The sequence below is a fragment of the Athene noctua genome, chromosome 4, assembly GCF_965140245.1.
Source record: "Athene noctua chromosome 4, bAthNoc1.hap1.1, whole genome shotgun sequence".
Classification (NCBI taxonomy): Eukaryota; Metazoa; Chordata; class Aves; order Strigiformes; family Strigidae; genus Athene; species Athene noctua.
Window position 1 is genome coordinate 363,647 of NC_134040.1, and position 22,193 is coordinate 385,839.

The following is a 22,193-nucleotide window of genomic DNA, read 5'->3' on the forward strand; positions in this document are numbered from 1 at the left end:
CAGCCCCTGCCCCAGGACGGACCCCGAGGCGCAGGGCTCCCCTCTCCCAGCAGCTGCCCCCCCCCCCGCCCCCCCGCTCCTCCCCTCAGCCCACGCGTGGGGTCTCTGCTGTTCCCAGGAAGGGGCCTGGAGGCTCCACCACCACATCCCCACCGCAGCACCTCGAAGGTTGGGTGGAAAGTGAGGGCTGGGCCTCCCCACAGCCTCCTCGGAGCCTGAACTTCCCCTTCGCTTTCTAGGAACCCCAGAAAGTACGCGCGAAGGAGCAGGGGAGCGCAGCTCCTGCCTGCTCCCCCCCTCCCCAGCCCAGGGCTGGCTCTGGTGGGAGGGGGCTGCCCTGTCCCCTCTCCCCGGGCCGGGGCTGCAGGCGCTGGGGGCCCGTGCCCGCTGCGGGGGCCGTGCCTGGCCAGGGAGAGCGGTGGCCGTGCTGCCCCTGCCCCCGGGCAGCTGCGTGGCCCGGGGAGGGGACGAGACAGCCCGTGCCTGGGTGGGTGCAGCACCCCGACCCCCCCGCACCCTCCACGGGGACCCACCGCAGCTCATCTGACCAGGGCCGAGCCCCCCTCCAGCCCCCCCAGGTACCACCGGGCCTCGGTGGCCCCTTCCCCGCGCTCCCCCCCGCCGCGGGGGGCTGCGGAGGGATGTGCAAACCTACGGCCGGTCCCGGCGCTCAGGACCACCCTGGGGGAGCTGGGACACCCCCCCCCCGGGGCTGCGGCACCATCCCGCTGCCCAGCGCTGCCCCCTCTCTTCGCCCCGCGGGTCCCGGGAGGGGATCCCTCCTCCCCTCAGCGGGTCCCGGCGCCCCCCGGCCTGGGAAGTCCCCGGTGAGTCTCCGCGGGGCTGGGGCCGGGTGGGCCGGGGGCTGAGCGCGGGTCCCGGCCGGCAGCTCCACCCCGCGCCGCTTTCTCCTCTTCTGAGAACTCTGATGCTTCTGTGGTTTGGCTTCACCTTGGGGCGGCCCCCGCGGGGTCCCGGCTCGGTATAAACCAACCGGCCCCCGGCCCCCGCCGAGCCCACCGGAGCAGCGCACGCCACGGCCGGGAGGTAAGCACGGCCCGGGGGGGCCGGGAGGGTTTGGACGCCGGGGAGGTGCTGCTGCGGGCGGGCTCTGCAGCCCCCGGCCCGGGGGGCCCCCGGCGGGGCCGCGGTGGGACGTGTCGGGCTGTCACATCCCCCGTGCGGGGCTCGCACCGCGCCGCTCCCCCGACCCCGACCCCGCGGCCGCCCCAGGGCTCTGCCCTTGCGGGTCCTGCTGCCTGCACCCCGCTTCGGCCGCCTCCCCTCCCCCTGGGGCACGGCGCTGCCCTTCCCCTCCCGCTGCCCTTCCCCTCCCAGATGCTGGTGCTGGCGGGGCTGGTGCTGAGCCTGGTGCCTGCGGACGCCCTGACCACCTTCCCCCCAAAGTGTGAGTCCTGCCCCGCCTGGGCACCGGGGAGAGGACAGACCCGGAGGGGGGGACGGGGCGCTGCGGGACCCACACAGCAGCTGGAGGGAGCAGGGACCCCCCACATCCCTCCGATACGGGGTGACGTGAGCCGGGGACGGGGCAGCTCTCCTGGGGGGTGGGGGGGGTTAGAGGATGGGCATGAAAGTCATGGAGGGGGGGGGTGTGGGGCGAGGGAGCAGGGGGATGGACACGGGGTGATGGGGCAGGGTGGGGGGACAGGCGTAGGGTGGGTGTGGTGTGTCGGGGCAGGGGGGACCCAGCCCCGCCGTGGCGAGGGGACAGGCTGCCCACAGCACAGCCCCGCTGCCCCCCAGTCTCTGCCTCTCGTCTCCAGTTCAGGTGGGGGAAGTGAACGGGGACGTGGTGATCAAATGCAACACCTCGGAGCCGCGAGTGACCTGGACGCAGAACGGAGAGCCTGAGACCATGGCCGAGCTGGTGGCCGAGGGACAGATACTCACCATCCTGGGCCTGGACCTGCCGGCCGCGGGCAACTACAGCTGCTGGGCCGGCACCGTCCTGCTGGACACCACGTACGTGGTGGTCAGCGGCACCGGTACGTCAGGAGGGGCACGGGGGGGCTGGCACGGCCGAGCGGGGGCTGAGGGAGCAGCGGGGAGGACGGGGCGAGGGGGGGACGCGGGGAGTTGGGGGCAGGCTGGGCACCAGGAGATGCTCCTGCGTCTGCAGATGTTGGTGCCCAGCCGGGGGGCCGCGGGGATGCTGCGGGCAGGGCCGGGCAGGGCTGCGGGGGGAGCCCAGCGGCGGGGGCAGCCCCGCTGTGCCCTGCGGGGACGGGGCACCGCTCCCGGCCCCGCACACCCCCCCGAGCCATCGCCCCTCGGCCCCTCCAGGCGAGGAGCGGCTGAACGTCTCCTGCCAGGCTGAGTCCTACCGCGGCTCCTTCCACTGCTCCTGGACCGGCCCCAGCTCCGCCGTCTTCCGCGCCCGCCTCACACGCAGGTGGGTGCCCCGGGGACCCCCCAGTCCAGCCCCAGCCCTGTAGCCACCCAACCCTCACACCCGCCTCCCCCCCGCAGCGACGGCTCCCTGGGGGCGTGGGTGCTGGCCACCGGTGGCCATGGCCAGTTCAGCGCCAGCTTCGTGGACCCCTCCTTCTGCCCCTTCGCCGAGGAGCTGCACCCGCTGCGGCTGCAGCTGGAGGGGCTCTCGGACACCTCCTACCTCAGCTTCTCCAGCCACTTCTTCGTCCGCGACATCGGTGAGCTCAGACCCGCGGCGCGGGGCTCCAGGGGGTGTCCCGGGGGGGTCTGGGGCCCTGGGGGGGTCTCGGCCCCGGGGCTGGGCAGCGCTGCCCGTGCTGAGCCCCGCTCTGCCCGCAGTGCGGCCCGACCCCCCGCAGGACCTGACCGTGCAGCGGCGGGGGGAGCGGCTCCACCTGGCCTGGGCGCCCCCGGCCTCCTGGCCGCTCCCCAAGTCCTACTTCGCTCTGCTCTACCGGCTGCAGTACGAGCTCCCCAACGGCACCCAGGTAACGGCGGGACCCCCGCGCCCAGCCCGGCCCTGGACGTGCCCCCCCGCGTCCTCTCGCTCTGCTGCGCTCACCTGCCCCTGCCCGGGGCTGCCTCTGGGGATGGGACGTGCCAGGGGCTCAGCACGGGCCCCCTCCCCGCGGCGCTGCCTCTCTCCTTGGGGCGCTGAATTGTCACCTCTGGTTGTCACCTCTGGTCGTCACCTCTGCTCCCCCCCAGCGCTGCCCACGCAGGGCAGTGCCACTGCCTGGGTCGGGGGCTGTCTGTGTACCCCCTTCCCAAACCCCCAGGCCCTGCTCCTGCCCTGTTCCCCCCCATCCCTGCGGGGGTGCCCATGCCGGCTGCCCCCCTCCCCGCAGCCGGGTGCTCCCCCGGGCCGCGACCTGCCCCTGTTTGCAGGTTGACGAGTACGTGGAGGGCGCGGAGCAGACGCGGGTGCCGGAGCTGGCAAGGCGGGTGCGCATCCGCTGCCGGGACCCCTACACCAACCCCGCCTGGAGCCCCTGGACCGCCTGGCAGGAGGCCGACGTGGCCCAGCAGCCCCGGCTCCGAGCGCGCTGACCCCGCGCACCCGTCCCCCACCCCGCTGCACCTCTGTGTGCGGGGGGACGCCGGGGGCACCCTGAGGGGTGACCGCCACCGCTGACCCTCCCACTCTCTCGGAGGGGCTGGGAGAAACTTTAACAGAGCTGGGCTTGGATTTGCTACCACGGTCCCCTGTCAGTCTTTGTGTGGGGCGGGGGGTGATGGGCCCCCCAACCTCCGCAGGGTCCCTGTCCGACTGCTCAAGGTGCCCAGAGCAGCCCCTGCCCCACGGGGGGGAGGTCAGTCTTGTGCAAAGCCCCCGCTGCCCACAGGACCCCCCCTCCCCGCCGGTCTGGGCCCGGCCCATGGGCTGAAGCCACACGTGTAACACACACGTGTGCACACTCCATCTCTGCGGCCGTAGCCAGCCCTGCCCCGGGCGGGGGGTGCCCACAGCCCCCCCCAACTGTCAGCCAGGACACATGCAGGCGCCCTAGACGCCCCATTCCTCACTAACCCCCCGGGATTTGCCACCTTTCTGGGGGCTGCAGTGGTGGGGCACCATCCCCAGCCCAGCACCCCGCCGAGGGGCATGGCCGGGGGGGGCAGCGCCCTCCCCTCACATCCCGGGGAGCCTGACCCCAGGACTGCAGGTCCCAGGGCAGGACATGGCCACGGCTGGGGGGGTCAGGGGCCACCCGCCGGCACTGGGGGGGCTCAGCTCCCGCTGGGGCAGAGTCGCCTCCACCACATGTCCACGTCCGGGCCCCTCCGATGCGCCCCACTCGGCACCCCCGTGGGGCGCCCAGTCCGGGGGCGAGGGGCCGGGGGGAAGGAGCCAAGGCCCCGCAGCCGGGCAGCCCCCACGGGACACGGCCCCAGCCCCCACGGCCCCACGCCGCAGCCCGGCTCTGCCACAGACCCCCGGGGTGCAGCGGGGTGCCCCCGGCGCAGGACGCTGCTCCCCCCCCCAGACAAGCCGGCTCCGGGTGATGCCACGGGGCTTTATTGAGGTGCTTCCAGGCGGGCGGGGGCCGGGCCCCCCCACCCCGCTGCTGCTCCGGAGAGGCTGGTGAGAGTGTGCGGCCCCGTGGGCGCTGCCCTCCTGGGGGTCCGGGGCCTCCCGGGGCGGGGGGCGGGGGAGCCGGGGGTCCCAGGAGTCCGGGGGGGGCCCATGGCACAGGGGGACAGAAGGAGCGGGGCTCCAGGAGTCCGCAGGGTCCGGGGGTCCCACGGTGGGGTGGGCGGGGCGCTCAGGGGACCCCGAGGCGCAGAAGTCCGGGATCTGGGGGTCCCGCAGCGGGGCCGGGGGTCCCGTCACGGCGGGGCCAGGCAGCCCAGGCGCAGCTCTTCGCCCTCCAGCATCTCCCTGCAAGAGACAGGCCCGGGCTGAGCCCTGCGCCCCGCCCGCCCCGCCCGCCCCCCCCCGCGTACCGGTACGCGGCGATCTCCGCCTCCAGCGCCATCCGCAGCCGCAGCAGCGCCGGGTACTCCCGCAGGCACCGGGCCATCTCCGCCTCCGCCGCGCCGATCTCCCGCTCCAGCTCCGCCACCCGCTCCTGCGGGCCGGGCCCTCAGCACCGCCCGGGGCCCCCGGGCCCCCCCCCCGCGTCCCCACTTGTACCCCCTGCCCCAGGATCCCAGCCCCTCCCCACCCCCGTAACCCGTCCCAGACCCCTGCACCCCCCTCCCCAGCCCCAGCCCGCGCCCCCCCAGCCCCCCCCCCGCTCCCCCCGGAGGGCACCCAGGCCCCGCACCGCCCCCCCGGCGCCTGGGGTCCGTCCGTCCCCGTCCCCCCCACCAAGTCCGCCCCCCGCCTTTCCCCGCAACCATCCGCCCCCTCCCAAACCACCTGGGACCCCCCCCGGCCCCCCCCACCTGGTACTTGGCGAGCTCCCCGCTGCGCCGGTCCCGCAGCCCCTCCAGCTGCCGGTGCAACGCGCCCACGGCCCCGCGCAGCGCCTCCACCTCGGCAGCGCGGGCGCGCAGCAGCCTCCGGTACCCGGCGGCCTCGGCCCGGGCTCGGAGCACCGCGCCGCCGCCCCCCCACCGGCACCGGGGCCGGCCCTCTGCCGCGCTCATCGCGGCGGCTCTGCGGCGGTGACACGCAGGATCCCCCCCCGCACCGCGCTCCGCCACCACCCCCACCCCCCGGTAAAACGGGGCAGCGTCACGGCATCGCAGCCAATCCCGCCGCCGGGGAACCGGCACCGGTCGCCCGCCTCCCCCCGGTAGCAGCGGAGGGGGGGCGGCAGGAGACTCCCCCCCCCCGCAGCCCAACGGGCTCCCACCAGCCCCCGGGCGGCGGCTGTAGCACCACGGACAGCGGCGGGGGGGTCAAGGTCAGGGTCAGGGTCAGGGTCAGGGCGGTCGCTCTCGCGCCCCCCCCACACCCCCCCGTTATCGACCAGATGGGGGTCACCGCGCTGGCAGACACGGGGGGGGCAGGGATGGGGGCCCCTGGCTGAGGTGGGGCGACACTCCGGGGGTCACTGGGGAAGGGGGGGGCAGATATTTGCTGGAGGGGGGGGAGCTCAGCCCCCAGCGCACCCCTCTGCCTCCCCATGGCTGTGCTGGGGGTCTCGCTGGAGCCGGGCTCAGCCTGAGCCTGGGCTGCGCGGGGGGAGGCAAAGGGGCTCCCAGGAGCCAGAGACTCGGGGGGGGGGTCGCAGGCGCAGGGGCAGCCCCGCTGCGGGGGGGGCGGCGCAGTCCTTCGTCTCGCTGAGGCACCCCCAGGCTTCGCAGGTGCTGCGGGGGCACGTCCAGGCCCAGGGCCACAGAGAGCTGGCAAACGGGGAGGCGCGGGGGCCAGGAGCACCGGGGAGCACGCCCCCCCCCAGTCCGTCAGTCTGTCCCACCGCTGGGCGGGGCCGGGGGGTTCCTTGTCCAGCCCCGGGGGCTGCAGCCAGAGGCCGGAGCTGGCAAACTCCGACCAGGATAAGGCAAGTGTGTGGGGGTGGTGCAGACCCCCCGGCAGCAGGGGGAGGGGGTCCCATCACCGGGAATGGGGGGGCCCACCCTGCACCCCGCCCTGGGTGGGACGGGGGCTGCCGCGGGGGGGCGAGCCGGCCCTGGCTGTCCGGGAGAGCCACTGATGGGTGGGCAGCAGGTCCTGAGCAGGGACACCCCCCCCTTGAGGAGCTGCCCCCGGGGAGGGGGGGCCTGGACTTGCAGAGGCCCGGGGGGGGGGGGGGGGGGGGGGGGAAAAGGGCCCAGCCCTGGGCTCTCCGGGGGGGTCCGGGCAAGGGGCTGCCCACAGCAGTGCTCTGGGCAGGGTCTGGGCAGGGGTCGGCAGAGCTTTGAGTCCAACCACAGGGGCCTGTTCAGGGTGGGTGGCTGAGGGGGGGCCCGAGCTGGCCTGCGGCGGGGAGAGGGCTGCCGGTGCTGTGGGGGCTCCTGGGAAGCAGCAGCCCCCTCCCCGCCGCGGGCCGGAGGTGCCGGGCTCAGACCCCCGCTGGGCTCCCACCTTTCCCCCTGGCACGTCCGCGGCCCCCGGGGGCCCTCACACCACGGAGGCCACCCCCGAGACGGACGTCACCTTGTTGTCCTCGGCCCAGGGCTGGAGGTTCTGCAGGGCGTAGAGGGAGGAGTTGTGCATGCAGAGCGGGTCCTGCGGCAGCGGCTGGCTCAGGCTCTTCTGGAAGGCCTCTTGCTGCAGGTGCAGCATCAGGCGGTTGGCCTGCTGCCGCTCCGCCTCGCGCTCCTCCGCCGTCTGCCTCCTGCCACACACACGGCCCGTCCGTCCGGCACCGCCCCGCTGCCCGCACCCTGCCTGCGCGGCGACGCCCCGCGGCCTCCCGCCGCACCCCGTCCCTCCCTCGGTACCGATGTGGTGATGCCCCGCAGCCTCCCCCCCCCAGCCCCATCCCGCTCGGCACTGCACCCAGCCGGGCAGGGGGGATGCCGCGGGGACGGGCACCCCATCCCGCCCCATCCCGCCCCATCCCGCCCCATCCCGCCCCATCCCGCCCCATCCCATCCCGCCCCATCCCGCCCCATCCTGCCCCATCCCAGGCTCTCCCGGGGGGCACAGCTGCGGTGGGGGGCAGCTGCCGGCGGCAGGCAGGGGGTCAGAGCTGCGGCAGCCACGCCGGTTACCTCCACTTGGTGCGGCGGTTCTGGAACCAGGTCTTGACCTGGGCGTCCGTCATCTTGAGGGCCTTGGCCAGGGTGGCTCGCTCGGCCGAGGCCAGGTACTTCTGGCGGTGGAAGCGCTTCTCCAGCTCGCAGATCTGCACGCGGCTGAAGGACGTGCGCGGCTTCTTCCGCTTGGGCGGCGTCCGGTTCTGGTAGGGGTGCCCGATGCGCCGGGTCGCCGCGAAGGGCGACAGCGCGGCTGCGGGCAGAGGAGGGGTGAGGGGCTGCTCGGGGGGGCCACAGGCAGAGCCCCTGCTGAGGGCAGGGCAGGAGCAGGCGCAACCCGGCCGGGGGTACGCTCAGGGCTGTGGGGACGGGGAGCTCTGGGGGGGCTGTGGGGACAGGGGGGCTGTGGTGACAGGGAGCTCTGGGGGGGCTGTGGGGACAGGGGGGCTGTGGTGACAGGGAGCTCTGGGGGGGCTGTGGGGACAGGGGGGCTGTGGGGACGGGGAGCTCTGGGAGGCCACCAGCACTGCCTGGCAGGGGGCTGCAGACCCCGAGCCATCCCACCTGCTCCCACAGCCCAGGGACACGCGGGGCAGCTCCAGAGGTGGCGGGAGGGCCTGTCCCCCCCATGGCCACGGCCCGATGGCTGCCCCAGCGCGGGGGGCGGCTGGGCAGGGCTGGTCCCGGGGCCGGTGCGGGGCCGGTGAGGCTCCCGGCAGCACAAACCCGCCCTTCCCCACATGCCGAGTGCTCCCACAGCCCCAGAGGAGCCTCTGTGGCGCTGCCGGGGCCTCGCGCCCCCCCCGGGGGAGGGGACGGCACCCCAGAAGCCGTCAGGGGTGGCCAGTGTCTCCATCCATGTGCTGGCAGCGTCCAGGCCGGCGGCCACCAGTGCTGGGGCGCCGGGGGGGTGGGGAAGGGGCCGTCCCCACACGGCGAGGCCCGTGTGCCACATCCCAGCCCCGGGCGCAGCCGGAGCCATGGGGAGCGTCAGGGCAGCGAGGCGGCGTGGAGGAAGGTGAGAGCTCGGCGGGCACAGCGCCCGGCCCCCCGCTCCCCTCCCGCCATGCCAGCAGCCCACGGCCAAGCCACGGCCCCGTGGCCCTCGCCGGTGCCCGCACCGCATGGGCAGGGCGGCACATGGCCGGGCCCGCGGGGCCACATGGGGGCCCGTCACTCCCCAGCGCAGGGACGTGGGGCGGCCCCGGCGGCAGCGCGGCACCCGGCCGACCCTCCCCGCCATGCCGGACCCTCCCTCCCGCCAGCGCCCGGGCAGGCAGCGCGGGCAGGAGGCCAGGCTGCCCGGCGGCGGGGGCGGACGCGGTTGACGCAGGTGGAGCCGCGCAGTCGGGGGGGGACGGAGGCCCCCGCTCCCCCTCCCCGCGTGGGGCGGCCCCTCGCCGGGAACAGATGCCGACAGCCTGCAGAGCACCCCAAGGCCGGCGGCGCTGAGTGATGGCTGTGGCTGGGAGACCCCGTGCCGGGGAGGGGCCGCCCCGTCCACCCACCACCGCTGGCGCCAGGCAGGAGACGGGGACGTCACCCGCCACCCTTCTCGGGGACGGTGCTTCGTCACCGCCGGCATGGCGGGGTGGGCCGGGAGGCGAACCCGGCTCTGCTGGCGCCTGGGCTGGGCTCCCCCAACCCCCGGCTTCCCGCCCCACCTGGCCCCATGGCCCCCACGGCCAGCGCTCGGCCCCAGCCCCACGCGGCCCCCGGCCTCGTCCCCGCACGGAGCCGTGCGCTGCGGACGTGGCAGCGCCGCCATCTTGGGAAGGAGCCGAGCCAGGCCAGGGCTCCCCGGCACCCGCACACACCCGGCGCCCCAACCGCAGCCCCCTGCACCTTCTCATCCAGGGTGCAGACACCGGCACCCTCGCCCCAGCACGGGGGGCTCCCACCCCCACCACGGGCGCTCAGACCCCGGCACCACCGCCCCGACACCTGCCCCGGATCTGGCCTCCCCCGCGACACCGGCACCTTGTGCCCCATGTCCGGCCCCACACACGGGGGTCCCGGAGCCCCGTCCCCCCCCACCCCCCCACCAGCCCCGGGGGCACACAGGGACAGGGGCACCAGCCGCCCGCAGCCTCCCCGTTACCCGTGGGACAGGGTCGGCACCCGGCGCCCCCGGGCAGGGTGCGGATCCCGAGGCCGGGACACGGCGGGACCCCTCGGGGGCTGCCCGGAGCCAGAGCCCGGCCCGGTCCCTGCCCGGAGGCGCCGGGAGCCGGAGCGGGGCCGTGGCGGTGCTGCCGGTGGCTGTGCCGGCCCCGAGCCGCTCTCTGCGGGCCCCGACGGCGGCCGCTGCCCGGTGGAGCGGAGCCGGGTGGGGCGGGGCGGGCGGCGAGCGAGGACCCCGCGCTGCGGGAACCGGCAGAGTGCTCGGTCCCCGGCCGACCCCGGCCGCTCCGCGCCCGCCCCGACCTCGCTCCGCATCCGCCGCGCCGCCGGGCGCCGCCGGGAGCCGTCGGAGCCGCCGGGAGCCGCCGGGAGCCGTCGGTAGCCGTCGGTAGCCGGCCCGCGGCGCTCACCTGAGAGCCGGTCCTTGGCGATGCGGCGCGTCGTCTCCATCCAGGGGAAGGTGAGCCCCGGGAGCCCGGGCACCGGCGGCGGCGCGGCGGGCGGCGCGGCGGGCGCGGGCCGGTGCGCCGGGACGCGGATGACCCCGGCGGGCGGCGCGGCGGGCGCGGGGGTCACGTTAACGCTCACGTTCATGCTCATGTTGAGGTTGTAGGAGCCGAGCGAGCAGGCGGGGCCGTAGCCGCCGCCGTAGAGCCCGTAGTCGGGCTCGCCCGCCGCCCGGGCCGGGCCCGCGGGCTCGGGGCCACCGAGGATCTGGTCGATGCCGAAGCTGATGGGTTCGTGGGGGGGGGGGCCCTGGCCGCCGCCCTCCCGCGCCAGCGCCGCCGCCTCCATCGCCCGGGCGCGCTCAGAGCCGGCGGGGCGCGGGCATGGCCGGGGGGCGGCGGGGGGCGGGCGCGGGGGCGGCTGGCTCGGTGCGGGCCCGGCGGCGCTGGGGCAGGGTCCGGGGCAGGGTCCGGGTGCGGGGCATGGCCCGGGGGTGCGCGGCGGGCCCCGGCGGCGCGCGCTTTTCTGCCCCGCTCCATCTGGACCTGCCAAAATCCCGACAGCCCGCGCCCTGATTGGCGGCCGCGCCCTGTGATTGACAGCCCCGCGCCCCCGGGGGCGGGGGCTCGCGCATCCCGGGGCCCCGCCCCGTCACCGGGAGCCCCCCCTCACCCCCCCCCCACATACCCCCCCCGCTCCCCGCCCTGTCCGGGCTCCCGCGCCGGCTCCGGGACGGACGGACGGTCCCGTCGGGCCCCGGTCGCACGGCGCCCCGCCCGGCCCTGGGACGCCCCCCGCCCCGGTTCCCCGCCGCCGGACATCCCCCAGCTCGCAGCAACGGAGGGGCGGCGCGGGGCACACCGGAGCCGCCGCGATACCGAGCAGCCCCGTCGGAGGCTCTGGCGGCGTCGGTGCGCCCAGCCGAGCCCCCCCCCCCACCCCCCCGTTCTCCCGGGCGGACCCGGCTGCGAGTCCCGGGGCGCACGGAGGGGTCCCCGGTGCCGTTATCCCGGGGCGCACGGACCGGCACCGCGCCGCGCCCGCCGCTCCCGGAGCGCGCCGAGCCCGCCCCCAGCGGGGAGCGAACGGACCTCGCGGCCCCGGAGCCGCCGCTCCCGGGACCTGGAGCCGGGGTTGGCCACGATCCCCCTCTCCCTGACGGGCCGCGGTTCCCCCGAGCCGCCGGTCCCGGTAGCAGGGACCCGCGCTCCCGGGAAGGCGGATCCCGGTTCCCCCGACCCGCCGTTGCCAGTAGCACAGACCCCGCTTCCCAGGAACGCGCCGTTCCCCGGACACAGACCCCCGCTGCGCCGACCCGCCGTTCCCGGGCCAGGGATCCCGTTCTCCACGGACCCGCCGTTCCCGGGTGAGGGATCCCGGTGCCCCCGACCCGCCGCTCCCGGCTACGGGGCCCGGCCCGGCCCCGTCGGGACGCTCGTACCTGGCTCGCAGCAGCGGGCCCGGCTGCGGCCCCACCGGCGGTCGGTAACGGCCAGCGGGGAGCGGCGCGAGCCGGGCCGGGCCCCCGGTGACTATCGCGAGCGGTGGGTCCGGCCCGTGGGGCGCGGCTGTGGGGCGGCCCCGCGTGTCGGTCCCGGCGGCTCCCGGGCTCGGGGGTCGCAGCTCGGGGCGGCGGGTCACGGCTCGGGGCCAGGGACCGGTGGGGGGGTGGATGGGGGGTGGGGGGGGGCCGCCCGGCCACCCTGGCGCCACCGGTCTGGGGCAAATGACATTACCGGGGCCTGCGCCTGTAAATCACGGCGGCACCGGGAGCTGCAGCTGCCGCACCCGGGGGGCCCCGGGGACACCGGGTGGACCCGGGCTCAGCCGGACTCGATGCAGCGTGGGGTCACGGTCCCGGTACCCCCAGCTCCTCCCGGGCTCGGGGCCGCGGCCACCCGGGCACACCCCCCCCGTCCCGGTCTGTCCCCACCAGGCCCCGGCTGGGCACACGCTGAGGGCGCATCCCCCGTCCCGCGGGTGAGGGTCCCCGTGTGCCAGCACCGGGCCGGGCCGAACCCCGGGAGTTTCCCGGTATTTCTTGCTCTCGGCCTGGCAGGTGCCGGCAGAACCGTGCCCGGTGCTCCCGCCGCACGGCCGCGGCTTCCCCACCCGGGGGGAGCCACCGGCTCCGGGCCCACCGGGGCCCCGCGTGGTGCAACCGGCACCGGCACCGGGCTGTCCCGGGCCCCGCCGGCGCCTGCCCCGGCCCGGAGCGGCGGTGGGGAGGAAATGCCGGGTGCTGGGGGGAGGGAGCGGCAGCAGGTTAATTAAACCTGGAGCAGGAGGCAGATGTTCGCCGTGCCCAGGGGCTGGAATGCGGCCGGTCCCGGGAGATGGATTGGGGGGCAGGTGACGGGGCCGGGGGCGGCGCGGGCTCACACGGCGCCTGCCTGGGCCACGGTCCGCCCCGCGCCCACGGGGGTCTGTCGGGGGTAACACCCCCCCCAGCCGGGGCCTCGCCGGGTCGGTGCTCGGGCTGTGGGGGGGGACACACAGACCCCAACACCGGGCACTCGCTCGGGGGGGGTGCTGGGGCCTGCCCCGCGGTTGGGGTCCCGGGGGGGATCGCGGGGAAGAGCTGAGGGTGCTCGGGGAGCTGGTGAGCCCGTGACAGCTCTGGGCGCGGGGAGGGTCACCCGTCCAGGGCCCGCTGTCACCCCTCCTCTGCCGCTGGCCCCGTGTCCCCCCCGGCCACCAGCAGCCGGGCCGAGGTCGTCTCCCTGTTTCTGCGCCCGAGGTGAGGGGGGGCAGGCAGGGGCTGGGGGACCCACACACACCCTCACTGGGCGGGGGGGGCGGCGCTGGGACCCCCCTGGACAAACCTGCTCCTCGTTTCTCAGCCACGGCATGCACCCCCGAGGTCCCCGGCGGGAGCCCCCCCGCCCCGCGGGGCTGGACCTGGGGGTCCCCATGGGGCGCGTGACCTGGGGCAGGGGGAGGGGGCACGGCCAGAGGGGACACGGCACAAGGGGCCTTTACCCGGTGCCGGGTGGGAAACCAACCTTCGGCCACTGCACCCCCCCTCCCGCCACACCGGGACCCCCCAACTGCCGGCACAGCCAAACCGGGGGGGGTGGGGGGGTGGGCACAGCGGGCTCTGGCCGGTGCCCCCGTCCCCCGCGGGGACTCCTGCGGGCTCAGGTGCTGCTGCCGGGGCAGGAGGGATGGAAGCGGGTCCCTGGCCGCCCCCCCCGCCCCCCCCGCCCCGGCCCCGGCCCCGGCCCCGGCCCCGGCCAGCGCGCCGCAATTAAGCGGCGGGAGCCTGGACGGGCCCCACGTTACCACCGGCGAGATGCTGCCAAGCCGCCCGCTCCCGCCCGCTCCCCCCCGTAATCTCATTACCGCTGGACGTCCCCTTCTTCCTCCCGCTTCCCCCCAAACCCGCTGGCAAACTGTAGGGACAGTCAGCTCCTCTCTGGCTGCTGGGTTAATTCTGGGCTAATTAGATGAAGCCGGCCCAGATTGGATTACTTTAGCCTGCATTTGGTCCTCCAGTCCTTGGCTTGCGGCTCCCGGGGGAGCTGCTGGCGCCTCCTGCCTCAATCAGACACTTCTTAACCGCATGAAACACTCCCGGTGCCCCCCGGTGCCCCCCGCCCCGGGGTGGGCGCCGGCACCCGGCCGGGGTGTGCGGGGGGACGCGGATGGCAGCCGGCGGGCACGGTCCCCGCCCCGACCCACCGGGAGGGCCGGGACGCACCGCGCTGGGCTACCGGGGCCCCCGACGGCCGGAGCCGCCCCGCCCGGGCGTCACGGTGACCATCGGCGTCTGCGCGGTGTCCCCGGGGAGGGGCTGGGTGCGGCTGCGGGGTGACACCGGCCCCGAGGTGCGGGGGGGCCGCTCCCCGGCGGGTGTGTGTCTGCAGCCCCCCCACCCCCGAGGTGGGGGCAGAGGAGGCGCGGGGCTGGGCAGCCCCCCCTGCCCCGGCGGGTGCTGGGAGCACGGGCTGGGGGGGGGCGGTGTGAGCTCCCCAGCCCCCCCCCCGCCGAACCCGCCCGCCGTGCCCCGCTCCGGCAGCTCCTGGGGGCTGGAGGGGGAAACAGGGGGGGCTGGGCTGGGGGAGGCTGCAGGCGGGGACCCCCCAGGTGTGGGGGGCGGGGGGTCGCACCTGCCATGGCCAGCTCCGACATCACCGGGGTGGCGGCCGAGCCCCGGCCCCAGGAGAGGGGTGGGAGATGGAGCGGGGGGGCGGGAGGGGGTGCTCTGCACCGGCAGGACGGGCAGCTGCGCCGGGACGGGGGCGGCGGGGGCCGCGGACAGGCACACCGGGACCCTCCGCAGCCTCCCTGGCTGAGCCGGGTGGCCCCCGGGGCGCCGACAACCCCATCCCCGCCTCCCCCGCGAGGGCTGGTGCTGGTCGCGGAGCTGCCGGGGGGTCCCGGGGGGGGTCCCGCCCGTCCCCGCGGGCCGGGGTGCCGGTGGCCGCGGCGGTGGCTGCCGCGGGGCCGTTGACAGAAGCCGTCGCTCTGAACCTCGTTATCAAAGGCCGAGGGCAGGTAATTGGATTCCGCAAATCCAATCAGGTGCATTAGGCAGGAGTTCAGTCCATAACCCAGCCCCCCCCGCCGCCACCGGCCTCGCCACCGGCCCGACAGCCCCGGAGCCCCCGCGGGGCCGGGACCCGCCGTGTGGGCCCGTGGGGCCTCCCCCGAGGGGCCGCCAGGCCGGGATCGCGGCTGTGGCCCCCCCCGGGGCGCTGGGACACCGGGGTGGGGGCTTGAGGCTCCGGGTTTGTGTCCCCCCCGCGTCCCCGCTCTGCCCCCAGCTCCCTGCGGGCAGCCCCCTCCCCGGGCCCTGAGTCGCAGCCCCCACCTTGCCCTGGGAGGGGGGGGGGGGGGGGCCGGCGCGCTGCTGCCCAGCACCCACTGCGGTCACGAGTGTGTCCGGCCTCAGCCCCAACCTCGCTCGGCCTCGACGGGGGGGGGGGGGGCCCGGCCGGGAAAGCCCCCGGCAGGCACTTACCAGAAGGAGCCGCCCAGGCCCCCGCGCAGCTCCGCAGCGGAAATGGAGCTGAATATTTGAGCAGGTCTCTGCTAAAAGCACCGGCCTGCCCGGCCCCGGAGCCGCTCTGAGCCTGGGGAAGCGCCGGCCGCCGCCCGGGCATCAATTATTTACAGGGAGATGGAGCTGGGGCCTGCGTGTGCCAGCCCGGGCAGCGCCGGCTGCCGGCCCCCGCGGCCCCCGGGCCCAGCACGGCTGGGGAGCACGGGTGGGCACCCGCAACCCCCCGTCACCCAGCGTGCAGGGGCAGGAGCGGGGGCAGTGCCCGGCTGGGACACGTGTCTGTGAACAGGGCCCGTGCTCGGTGCAGTGTCGGTAACTGGTGCCAGTGGTCAATATGGTGCAGTGCTGGTGCCTGGTGTGGTGCCAGTGACTGGTGCCAGTGGTCAGCACGGTGCGGTGCTGGTCCTGCTGCAGGCCGGTGCTGGTGCCAGTCCCGCTGTGGTGCTGGTGCTGGTCCCATCGCGGTGCCAGCGCTGGTCCCGTTGCAGTGCGGACGCTGTTGCGGTGCCAGCGCTGGTCCCATTGCGGTGCCGGTACCGGTGCGGTGCAGCGCTGGCAGTGAGCGATGCTGCCGTGCCCCAGGGCCGCGCTGCCCCGGCTGTGACCCCCGCGGCCCCGGCTGTGACCCCTGCAGCCCCCGGCCCCGCTGCCCCTCCCAGGAACTGCTCCTGGCAGGTACAAATGGGGCCGGGCCCTCCCCAGACGCGGGGGTCACCCCGGCCCCCGCCTCATTTCTCACCTCCCGGCGGGGGGGACGGGCCGGAAGGGCCGCGGGCTCCGGCCTGGCGAGCAGTGGGGGCCGCGGTGCCCCCGGGGTGGGGGCTGCTCCCGCCGCCTCTGCCCGTGGCCGCCCTGGCACTGGGAAGGGGCCCGCGCAGCTCCCGGTGGGGTCCCCCTGGGGTGGGGGGGCTGCAGGTGCTAGAGCCTGGCCCCGGGCTGGCACCTGGGGGACACTGGGTCGCTCAGCGGGGCCGGGCTGAACCGTGCTGGGCGGTCATGGGGGGCCCAGCCGGCCTGGCCAACTGGACTGGGCCTTACTGGGCTGACTGGGAGCTTGAGGAGCCGAGGGGACAGGGGCTGAGACACAGACGCCGTGACCAGGACCAGGAGGAGCTGAACTGACTGGAACTGGGACTGAGACCAGGATCAGGACCAGAACCATGACCAGCAGGTGCTGAAGTGACCAGGATCGGGACCAGACCAGACCAGGACTGGGAGCAGGACCAGCACCAAGACCGAACCAGGACCAGGAACAAGACTGGGACCAGCACCAGGAGCGGAACAGAAGCAGCGGAGCCGGAGGCTGGTCGGTGTCCGGGGGGGCTGGCGGTGCCGGTGCCACCTCACCCACGGGCCCCGCTGCTCCCCGCTGTACCGGGGCCCCCCCGGGCCCCCCCCCCCCGCTCTCTCCAGGGGCGGGGGGGTGGCGGCCCTGATGGCACGGCCGGGCCCGAGCCCCGGGGGGGTCCCAGGGCGGCAGCAGCCGTCCCCCCCGCAGCCCCGCCCGCCACCTCCCCTGGCGGCACTTGTTGCTCGGGATCGCAGCGATAATCGCGCCGTAACGAGCCGTTCCGGCCCCCGGCGGGTTCTGCTTCGCATTAGCGGGGCCGCTCCTTCCCCTCCAGAGCCCTGATCCAATCACCCGCCATTAGCGCGGCTCCAGCCGCCGCCGGGCAGCGCCGGAGAGGCCGCCCGCCCCCCCGCGCCCCCCCGGGCCCGCCCCGCAGCACCCCGGCACCCCCCGCACGGGCAGCTCGCACCCTGCCTCCTCCCCAGCCCCCCACTCCCCGCACCCCCGCCCCCCCCCTCCTGCCCTTTCCCCCACACACACTGTGCCCCCCCCGCCCGTCAGTCCGCCCGGCACGGGGCGGCTGGGGGGGGGTGTCACGACCCCAACGGCTGGCGGGGACCCCCGGCCCCCCCGAACCGCCCCCTCCTCCCCCCGGTACAGCGGGGCCAACCCCCGGGGGGTTGGGGGGGTCGAACGGGACCCCCGGGGCAGCGGAGCCCACGGGACCCCCCCCGCTCCCCCGCGGTGCTCTGCTGCCCCCTGGCGGCGGCCCGCGGCACCGCGCGTCAGCTCTGATTGGCGGCGGCTGCTGTCTGTCAACAGCGCGCCCCCCGCTATTGGCCACCGGCGCGGGGGGGGCAGGGGGGGCAACGGAGCGGGTCCGGTCCGGGGGGGCCGTGACCGGGGCCTGCGGGAGCCCCTCGGTCAAGGCCGGGCCGATCCCGCCCAGCGCCCCGCCAGGGGGTCTCGCCGGGGTCAGGGGTCAGCACCGGGGTCATCGCGGGGGTCAAGGTCAGCACCGGGGCCCGCGCCCGCCGTGCCCAGCAGGGGGCAGCCGCGCTCCGCGCCGCCCGGCCGCTCCCGGCATGCCCTGCGAGCGCGCGAGGCACGCCGGGAGCCGTAGTCACGGCGCGGGCGGCGGCGGCGGCCCCGCCCCGAACCCGGAAGTGAGCGGGGAGGCGGAGGAGGTTCTAAGATGGCGTCGCCTCCTCAGGGGGGCCCGATGGCGATCGCCATGCGGCTGCGGAACCAGCTCCAAGCCGTCTACAAGATGGACCCGCTCCGGAACGAGGCGAGCGGCGGCGGGCGGCGGCGGGCGGCGGCCCCGGGGCCGGCGCATGCGTGGGCGGAAGAGGCCGCCGCGCCGCCGCTCGGGGGGCGCCGGGGCCGCGCAGGCGCCGTGAGGCCGCTCCGCGCATGCGCCGGGGCCGCCCGGGCCGCGGGAGGGCGGGGCCGCGGGAGGGCGGGGGTGAAGGGGCGGGGCCAGCGCGGAGAGGGGCGGGGCCAGGTGTGATGGGCGAGGCGCAGGTGAGGGGCGGGGCCAAGGCGCACCGGTGGCAAAAGGGGGCGGGGCGCGGCGCGGGTGGGCGGGGCCTGGCGATGGGGTGCGGCACACGGGGGTTAAGCGGGGGGGGGATTCATGGGGGGGTTTGGGGGGGCTCTGTGGGCCCCGCGGCCGGGCCGGCTCCCCCGCTCCGGTGTCAGCTCCCCTCGGGGCCCCGAGGCCGGCCCGCGGGGTGGCTCGTGTGGCCGCTCCCCAGGAGCCCGGTCGCCGTGCCTTGCCCTGGGGGGTCCCTCCGCCCGCCCTGTGGGTGATTCCCCCCCGCCCAGCCCCGTGTGTCCCCCCCGCGGTGTCCTGGGGCTCTGCGGAGCGCGGGGGGTGTGAGCGGCGCGGGGTGCCCCCGCAGGGCGCCAGCCCCGGGGGGGCCGGTGACGGGGCCGTTCCCGCAGGAGGAAGTGAAGGTGAAGATGAAGGAGCTGAACGAGCACATCGTGTGCTGCCTCTGCGCCGGGTACTTCATCGACGCCACCACCATCACCGAGTGCCTGCACACCTGTGAGTCCCCCCCGCGGGGCTGCGGCCCCCCCGGGGCGCGTCAACACGGAGCGGCCGGGGGTGTGAGGTCGCACCGCGGCCCCAGCCGCCCCCCCGACGCCCCCTCCCTCCCCCCGCAGTCTGCAAGAGCTGCATCGTCAAGTACCTGCAGACCAGCAAGTACTGCCCCATGTGCAACACCAAGATCCACGAGACGCAGCCGCTGCTCAACCTCAAGCTGGACCGCGTCATGCAGGACATCGTCTACAAGCTGGTGCCCGGCCTGCAGGAGAGTGAGTACCGGGGGGGGCACGGTCTGGCGTCCTGGGCGCTGGCGTCTGGTGGAGCGACACGGGGAAGGGCACGGGGACAAAGCGGCCACGGCCAGGGGGGATGTTACCGGGTGTGGGGGAGCGTCAGGGTGTTGAGGCTGCGGCTGATAGAGCTGGGCAGGGAGGGGAGGGTGAGGGGGTCATTTTATGGGGTGAAAGGGGGGGTAGAGCGAGGGAGGAGGTGGGACAAAGGGCCCCTGCTTGCGGAGGTGGGGGGGAGGGGCTACGGGGCCCGCAAAGTGTTGGGGGGCTGCTTGGGGAGGGGGAGCAGAGTGAGGGGAGGCTCAGCACTGGCTTTGGGACGTTCAGGTGTGGGGACCCCCAGGATGAGGGGGAGCGGCCACGGCCCCCCGGGGCTGAGCCACTGCACTCAGGGACTGGCTGCAGGGAGGGGGGAGCTTTGTCCTGGGGGTCCTGAACCGCCTCAGCTCCCTGGGAGCGCCGCGAGCAGCGTCCCTGGGGCCGGGCGCTGAGTGACGGCGCGACGAACCGGCGGGTCGCTGGTGCTGAATGCAAAGCAGCGGGCGGGGAGGGCGCCCCCCCCCCGGCCCCCCCGCCCCGCCGCGGGCGCAGCGGTGGGCGCGAGATTAGCCACTGTCACTCAGGATGGGGATGGGGACGGCGCTGGGGAAATGTCAGCGCTGCCGCCGGGGCTGGGGCACAGCCGAGGGCCCAGGAGAGGGGGAAAGCAGGGAAAGGTGTGAGGGATGGGGACGGGGATGGGGACGGGGACCCCCCCGGCCTGCAGCGGGGGCTCAGCGGGGGCCCTCGGGGACACGGAGGAGGCAAACGGGGAAGGAGGGTCTGGGCTTCTGAGGGCTCAAAGCTGCTGTCCGAGGGCAGCCCGGGGACCCCCCAACCTCCAGCGGCTGTGGGAGTGGCAGCCGGGGGTCCGCGGGGGTGCCCCTGAGCAGTGCCGGCCTCTCCCCCGCAGGTGAAGAGAAGAGGATCCGGGAATTCTACCAGTCCCGCGGCCTCGACCGGGTGACGCAGCCCAGCAGTGAGGGTGGGCACGCTGGAGGGGGCAGCCGCAGCGGGGGGGTCTGGCTGCGGCACCCCAGGGAGCCGCCGGGAGCCGTGGGGCAGTGCCGGCGCGGCAGAGGGGGGCTGACCACTGCCCCCTCCCTGCGTCTCCCCAGACACGGTCGGGGGTGACCCCATGGGGCTCCCCTACAGCACCTTCGATCACTCCCGTGCCCACTATTTCCGCTACGACGAGCACGTCTCGCTCTGCCTGGAGAAGCAGAGGTGGGTGCTGCCGGCGCGCCGGGGAAGAGGGGGGTCCAGGGGTGGCAGCGGGCTCTCACCGCCCCAGCTCTGTGTCCTGTCCCCCCCAACTCCGTTAACGGGTGCCGGGGCGGCTCCCGCGGCTGCGGCTCAGCTGCCAGCGCCGGGGCACGCCGGGGGGGTACGGCCAGTGCCCCCCCAGCCCCGGAGCTGTCAGGCTGCCCCTTTTCTTCCCCACGCAGCTCCAGCAAGGACAAGAGCAAGGCCGTGCTGCAGGTGAGCGGGGGCCCTGCGCCCGTCCCCCCTCCCCTGGGCCACCGGCCCCGAGCCCCTGGGTTCTGCCCAGACCCGTCCCCGCAGCCCCCGCTCGGGGCTGGGCTCGGCGCGTGGGGTCCCAGGTGGGGGCAGGCAGAGGGGAACCGGGGCACCCCCCCCGTGACCCCCCCGCTCTGCCCCTCGCAGCAGAAGTACGTGAGATGCTCCGTGCGGGCGCAGATCCGGCACCTGCGGAGGGTCCTGTGCCACCGCCTGGGGCTGCCGCTGCAGCACGTGAGTGGGGGGGGCCCGGCGGGGGTCGCACGCCTCAAGGAGAGGGATTTTGGGGTTTTGTGTGTCCCGCCCACCCCAGCGTGGCCTCCCCCTGTGTAGGTGCAGATCCTCTTCAACAACGAGGCCCTCCCCGACCACATGACGATGAAGCAGCTCTGGCTCTCGCGCTGGTTCGGCAAGGTGGGTGTCCCCCATGCCCCCCCACGGCTCCCCCCCCCGGGGATTGGCCTCACGGGGACCCCATCCTGGCTTGGGGTACAGTGGGGGGGTGCCAGTGACCCTGACACTCCCCTCTTCTTCTTGCCCTGCAGCCCGCGCCCCTCCTGCTGCACTACAGCATCAAGGACAGGAGGAGGTAGGGGCTGGGGGCGGGCGCTGCCCCCTCGGAGCGCAGCCCTGCTCCCCCCTGCCCCCCCCGCTCCCCCTAACTTAATACCCCTCCCACTCGAGTTTATTTTTTGAATAAAACTGGAAAATACCCCACGAGTCCTTCCTCCATCCTGGGGGAGCGGGGCTGGGACTGGAGCACCCCCCTCACTGCCAGCACCTCCAGGAATAGGGGGAGCAGTTCCCCCCCCCGAGAAGCTGCTGCTGTGGGGGGGTGCAGAGCTGCGGGGGGATGTCGGGGCGTGGGGGGATGCAGCACCGGGGGGGTGAGTGGCTGAGCTGTGGGGTGTGTTGTGGGGGGGTGCAGCCCCTTCCCCTCCCCCTGCTCCTCCGCAGTGCTGGCGCGGGGGGGCGCAGCCCCTCGCCCCAGCGCAGTTGTGCGGGCGCTGGGCAGATTAATCACCGTCACGGCTGCCTGGCGCACGTCCCGGCCCCCCCCGCCGCCCCCGGTGCCAGAATCCCGATGAGGAGCGATGGGGAAATAACACGCCTGTCGCCTCGGCGCAGGCTGCGCCCCCCCGCCGCCCGCGCATAATGAGCCGTAATAAAGTCATGGGCCCTTTGATTGCCTGAGCGGGGCGGCGGCGGCGGGGGGGGGACACGATGGGGTGGCCCCCCCCCCTGCTCCCAGCGCTTGCCTAATTAGCCGCTATTGTGGGGACAATATCGCAGCCATCTGGGCCGCTGCCGGAGCGCGGCGGGGTCGGGCGTGCGACAGCCCCGGGACCAGCTGCTGGTGCGGGGGGCGGCTGGGGGGGGGTCCCCCGGTGCGGGGGTGTCATTCCAGTGCCCCCCCCCTCCCCAGCCCTGGTGCGGGGCTGGGCCGCGCTCCCCGGGCGCTGCGAACACGATCCGGCGGCTGCTTCCCCTATTCCTGGCGGAGGAACAGGTGCCGGTCCCGGCCCTCACGGGAGAGCGGCTCCGGGGGGGGGGCGCAGCCCCCGCACGGGGCACCGGGAGCCCTCGCTGGGGTGGCCCAGAGTGGGACGGGACGGGAACCCCCAGCCCCGCTGCGTCCCCCCTGCCCTCCCGGCGATGGCCGTGCCGGGGGCTCGCTGTGGCCGGCGGCCGCTCCACTCCCCCCGAGCCACCCCGACCGCGGTGGATGTGGCGTGGAACCCCCTGTGCCCCCCCCACCCCCCCACGGGGGACACGGGCCGTGGCCCGTCCGTCACCCCCAGCTCCGCACCGCGGCTGACCCCGCGCCCGGGACCCGCCAGCCATCGCCGGGGGATCCGGTTA

At 76.1% G+C, this 22,193-nt stretch overlaps 4 protein-coding genes and 1 pseudogene across 4 annotated transcripts; 2 read left to right on the top strand and 3 right to left on the bottom strand.

The window, feature by feature from the left end:
* The first annotated feature begins 192 nt into the window (after nt 1–192).
* On the top strand, nt 193–3,570 carry LOC141959522 (interleukin-12 subunit beta-like). The gene is made up of 7 exons (XM_074903656.1): nt 193–1,047; nt 1,339–1,408; nt 1,785–2,006; nt 2,305–2,413; nt 2,491–2,672; nt 2,794–2,942; nt 3,343–3,570. Exons 2-7 carry the CDS (start codon nt 1,339–1,341, stop codon nt 3,502–3,504), a joined length of 894 nt encoding a protein of 297 aa, XP_074759757.1. The 5' UTR covers nt 193–1,047; the 3' UTR covers nt 3,505–3,570.
* Nucleotides 3,571–4,472: 902 nt separating this feature from the next.
* Nucleotides 4,473–5,586, bottom strand: LOC141959523 (alpha-internexin-like). The gene is made up of 3 exons (XM_074903657.1): nt 5,347–5,586; nt 4,903–5,027; nt 4,473–4,837 (listed from the first exon to the last, which is right to left on the bottom strand). Exons 1-3 carry the CDS (start codon nt 5,548–5,550, stop codon nt 4,786–4,788), a joined length of 381 nt encoding a protein of 126 aa, XP_074759758.1. The 5' UTR covers nt 5,551–5,586; the 3' UTR covers nt 4,473–4,785.
* A 1,089-nt stretch (nt 5,587–6,675) lies between these two features.
* TLX2 (T cell leukemia homeobox 2) lies at nt 6,676–10,756 on the bottom strand. Its single transcript, XM_074903658.1, is given in 4 exon segments — nt 6,676–7,187; nt 7,567–7,804; nt 10,086–10,612; nt 10,614–10,756. Coding segments are annotated over 4 exon segments (1,125 nt in total). The 3' UTR covers nt 6,676–6,970.
* On the bottom strand, nt 8,385–9,319 carry LOC141960454 (uncharacterized; annotated as a pseudogene).
* Nucleotides 10,757–17,575: 6,819 nt separating the features above from the next.
* Nucleotides 17,576–21,037, top strand: PCGF1 (polycomb group ring finger 1). The gene is made up of 9 exons (XM_074903659.1): nt 17,576–17,712; nt 18,372–18,477; nt 18,597–18,749; nt 19,723–19,794; nt 19,928–20,036; nt 20,258–20,291; nt 20,478–20,564; nt 20,664–20,744; nt 20,876–21,037. Exons 1-9 carry the CDS (start codon nt 17,617–17,619, stop codon nt 20,921–20,923), a joined length of 786 nt encoding a protein of 261 aa, XP_074759760.1. The 5' UTR covers nt 17,576–17,616; the 3' UTR covers nt 20,924–21,037.
* The last annotated feature ends 1,156 nt before the right edge of the window (nt 21,038–22,193 follow it).

What these genes read in the sequence shown, in the direction of transcription:
- LOC141959522 (XM_074903656.1), top strand. Translation starts at nt 1,339, where the DNA reads ATGCTGGTGCTGGCGGGGCTGGTGCTGAGCCTGGTGCCTGCGGACGCC. An exon ending in CTTCTTCGTCCGCGACATCG is followed by an intron (nt 2,673 to 2,793) that starts GTGAGCTCAGAC and finishes CTCTGCCCGCAG; the next exon opens with TGCGGCCCGACCCCCCGCAG. An exon ending in AGCTCCCCAACGGCACCCAG is followed by an intron (nt 2,943 to 3,342) that starts GTAACGGCGGGA and finishes CCCTGTTTGCAG; the next exon opens with GTTGACGAGTACGTGGAGGG.
- LOC141959523 (XM_074903657.1), bottom strand. Translation starts at nt 5,550, where the DNA reads ATGAGCGCGGCAGAGGGCCGGCCCCGGTGCCGGTGGGGGGGCGGCGGC. An exon ending in GGGAGCTCGCCAAGTACCAG is followed by an intron (nt 5,028 to 5,346) that starts GTGGGGGGGGCC and finishes CCCGGCCCGCAG; the next exon opens with GAGCGGGTGGCGGAGCTGGA. An exon ending in GCGGAGATCGCCGCGTACCG is followed by an intron (nt 4,838 to 4,902) that starts GTACGCGGGGGG and finishes TGTCTCTTGCAG; the next exon opens with GGAGATGCTGGAGGGCGAAG.
- PCGF1 (XM_074903659.1), top strand. Translation starts at nt 17,617, where the DNA reads ATGGCGTCGCCTCCTCAGGGGGGCCCGATGGCGATCGCCATGCGGCTG. An exon ending in CACCGAGTGCCTGCACACCT is followed by an intron (nt 18,478 to 18,596) that starts GTGAGTCCCCCC and finishes CTCCCCCCGCAG; the next exon opens with TCTGCAAGAGCTGCATCGTC. An exon ending in TCTCGCGCTGGTTCGGCAAG is followed by an intron (nt 20,745 to 20,875) that starts GTGGGTGTCCCC and finishes CTTGCCCTGCAG; the next exon opens with CCCGCGCCCCTCCTGCTGCA.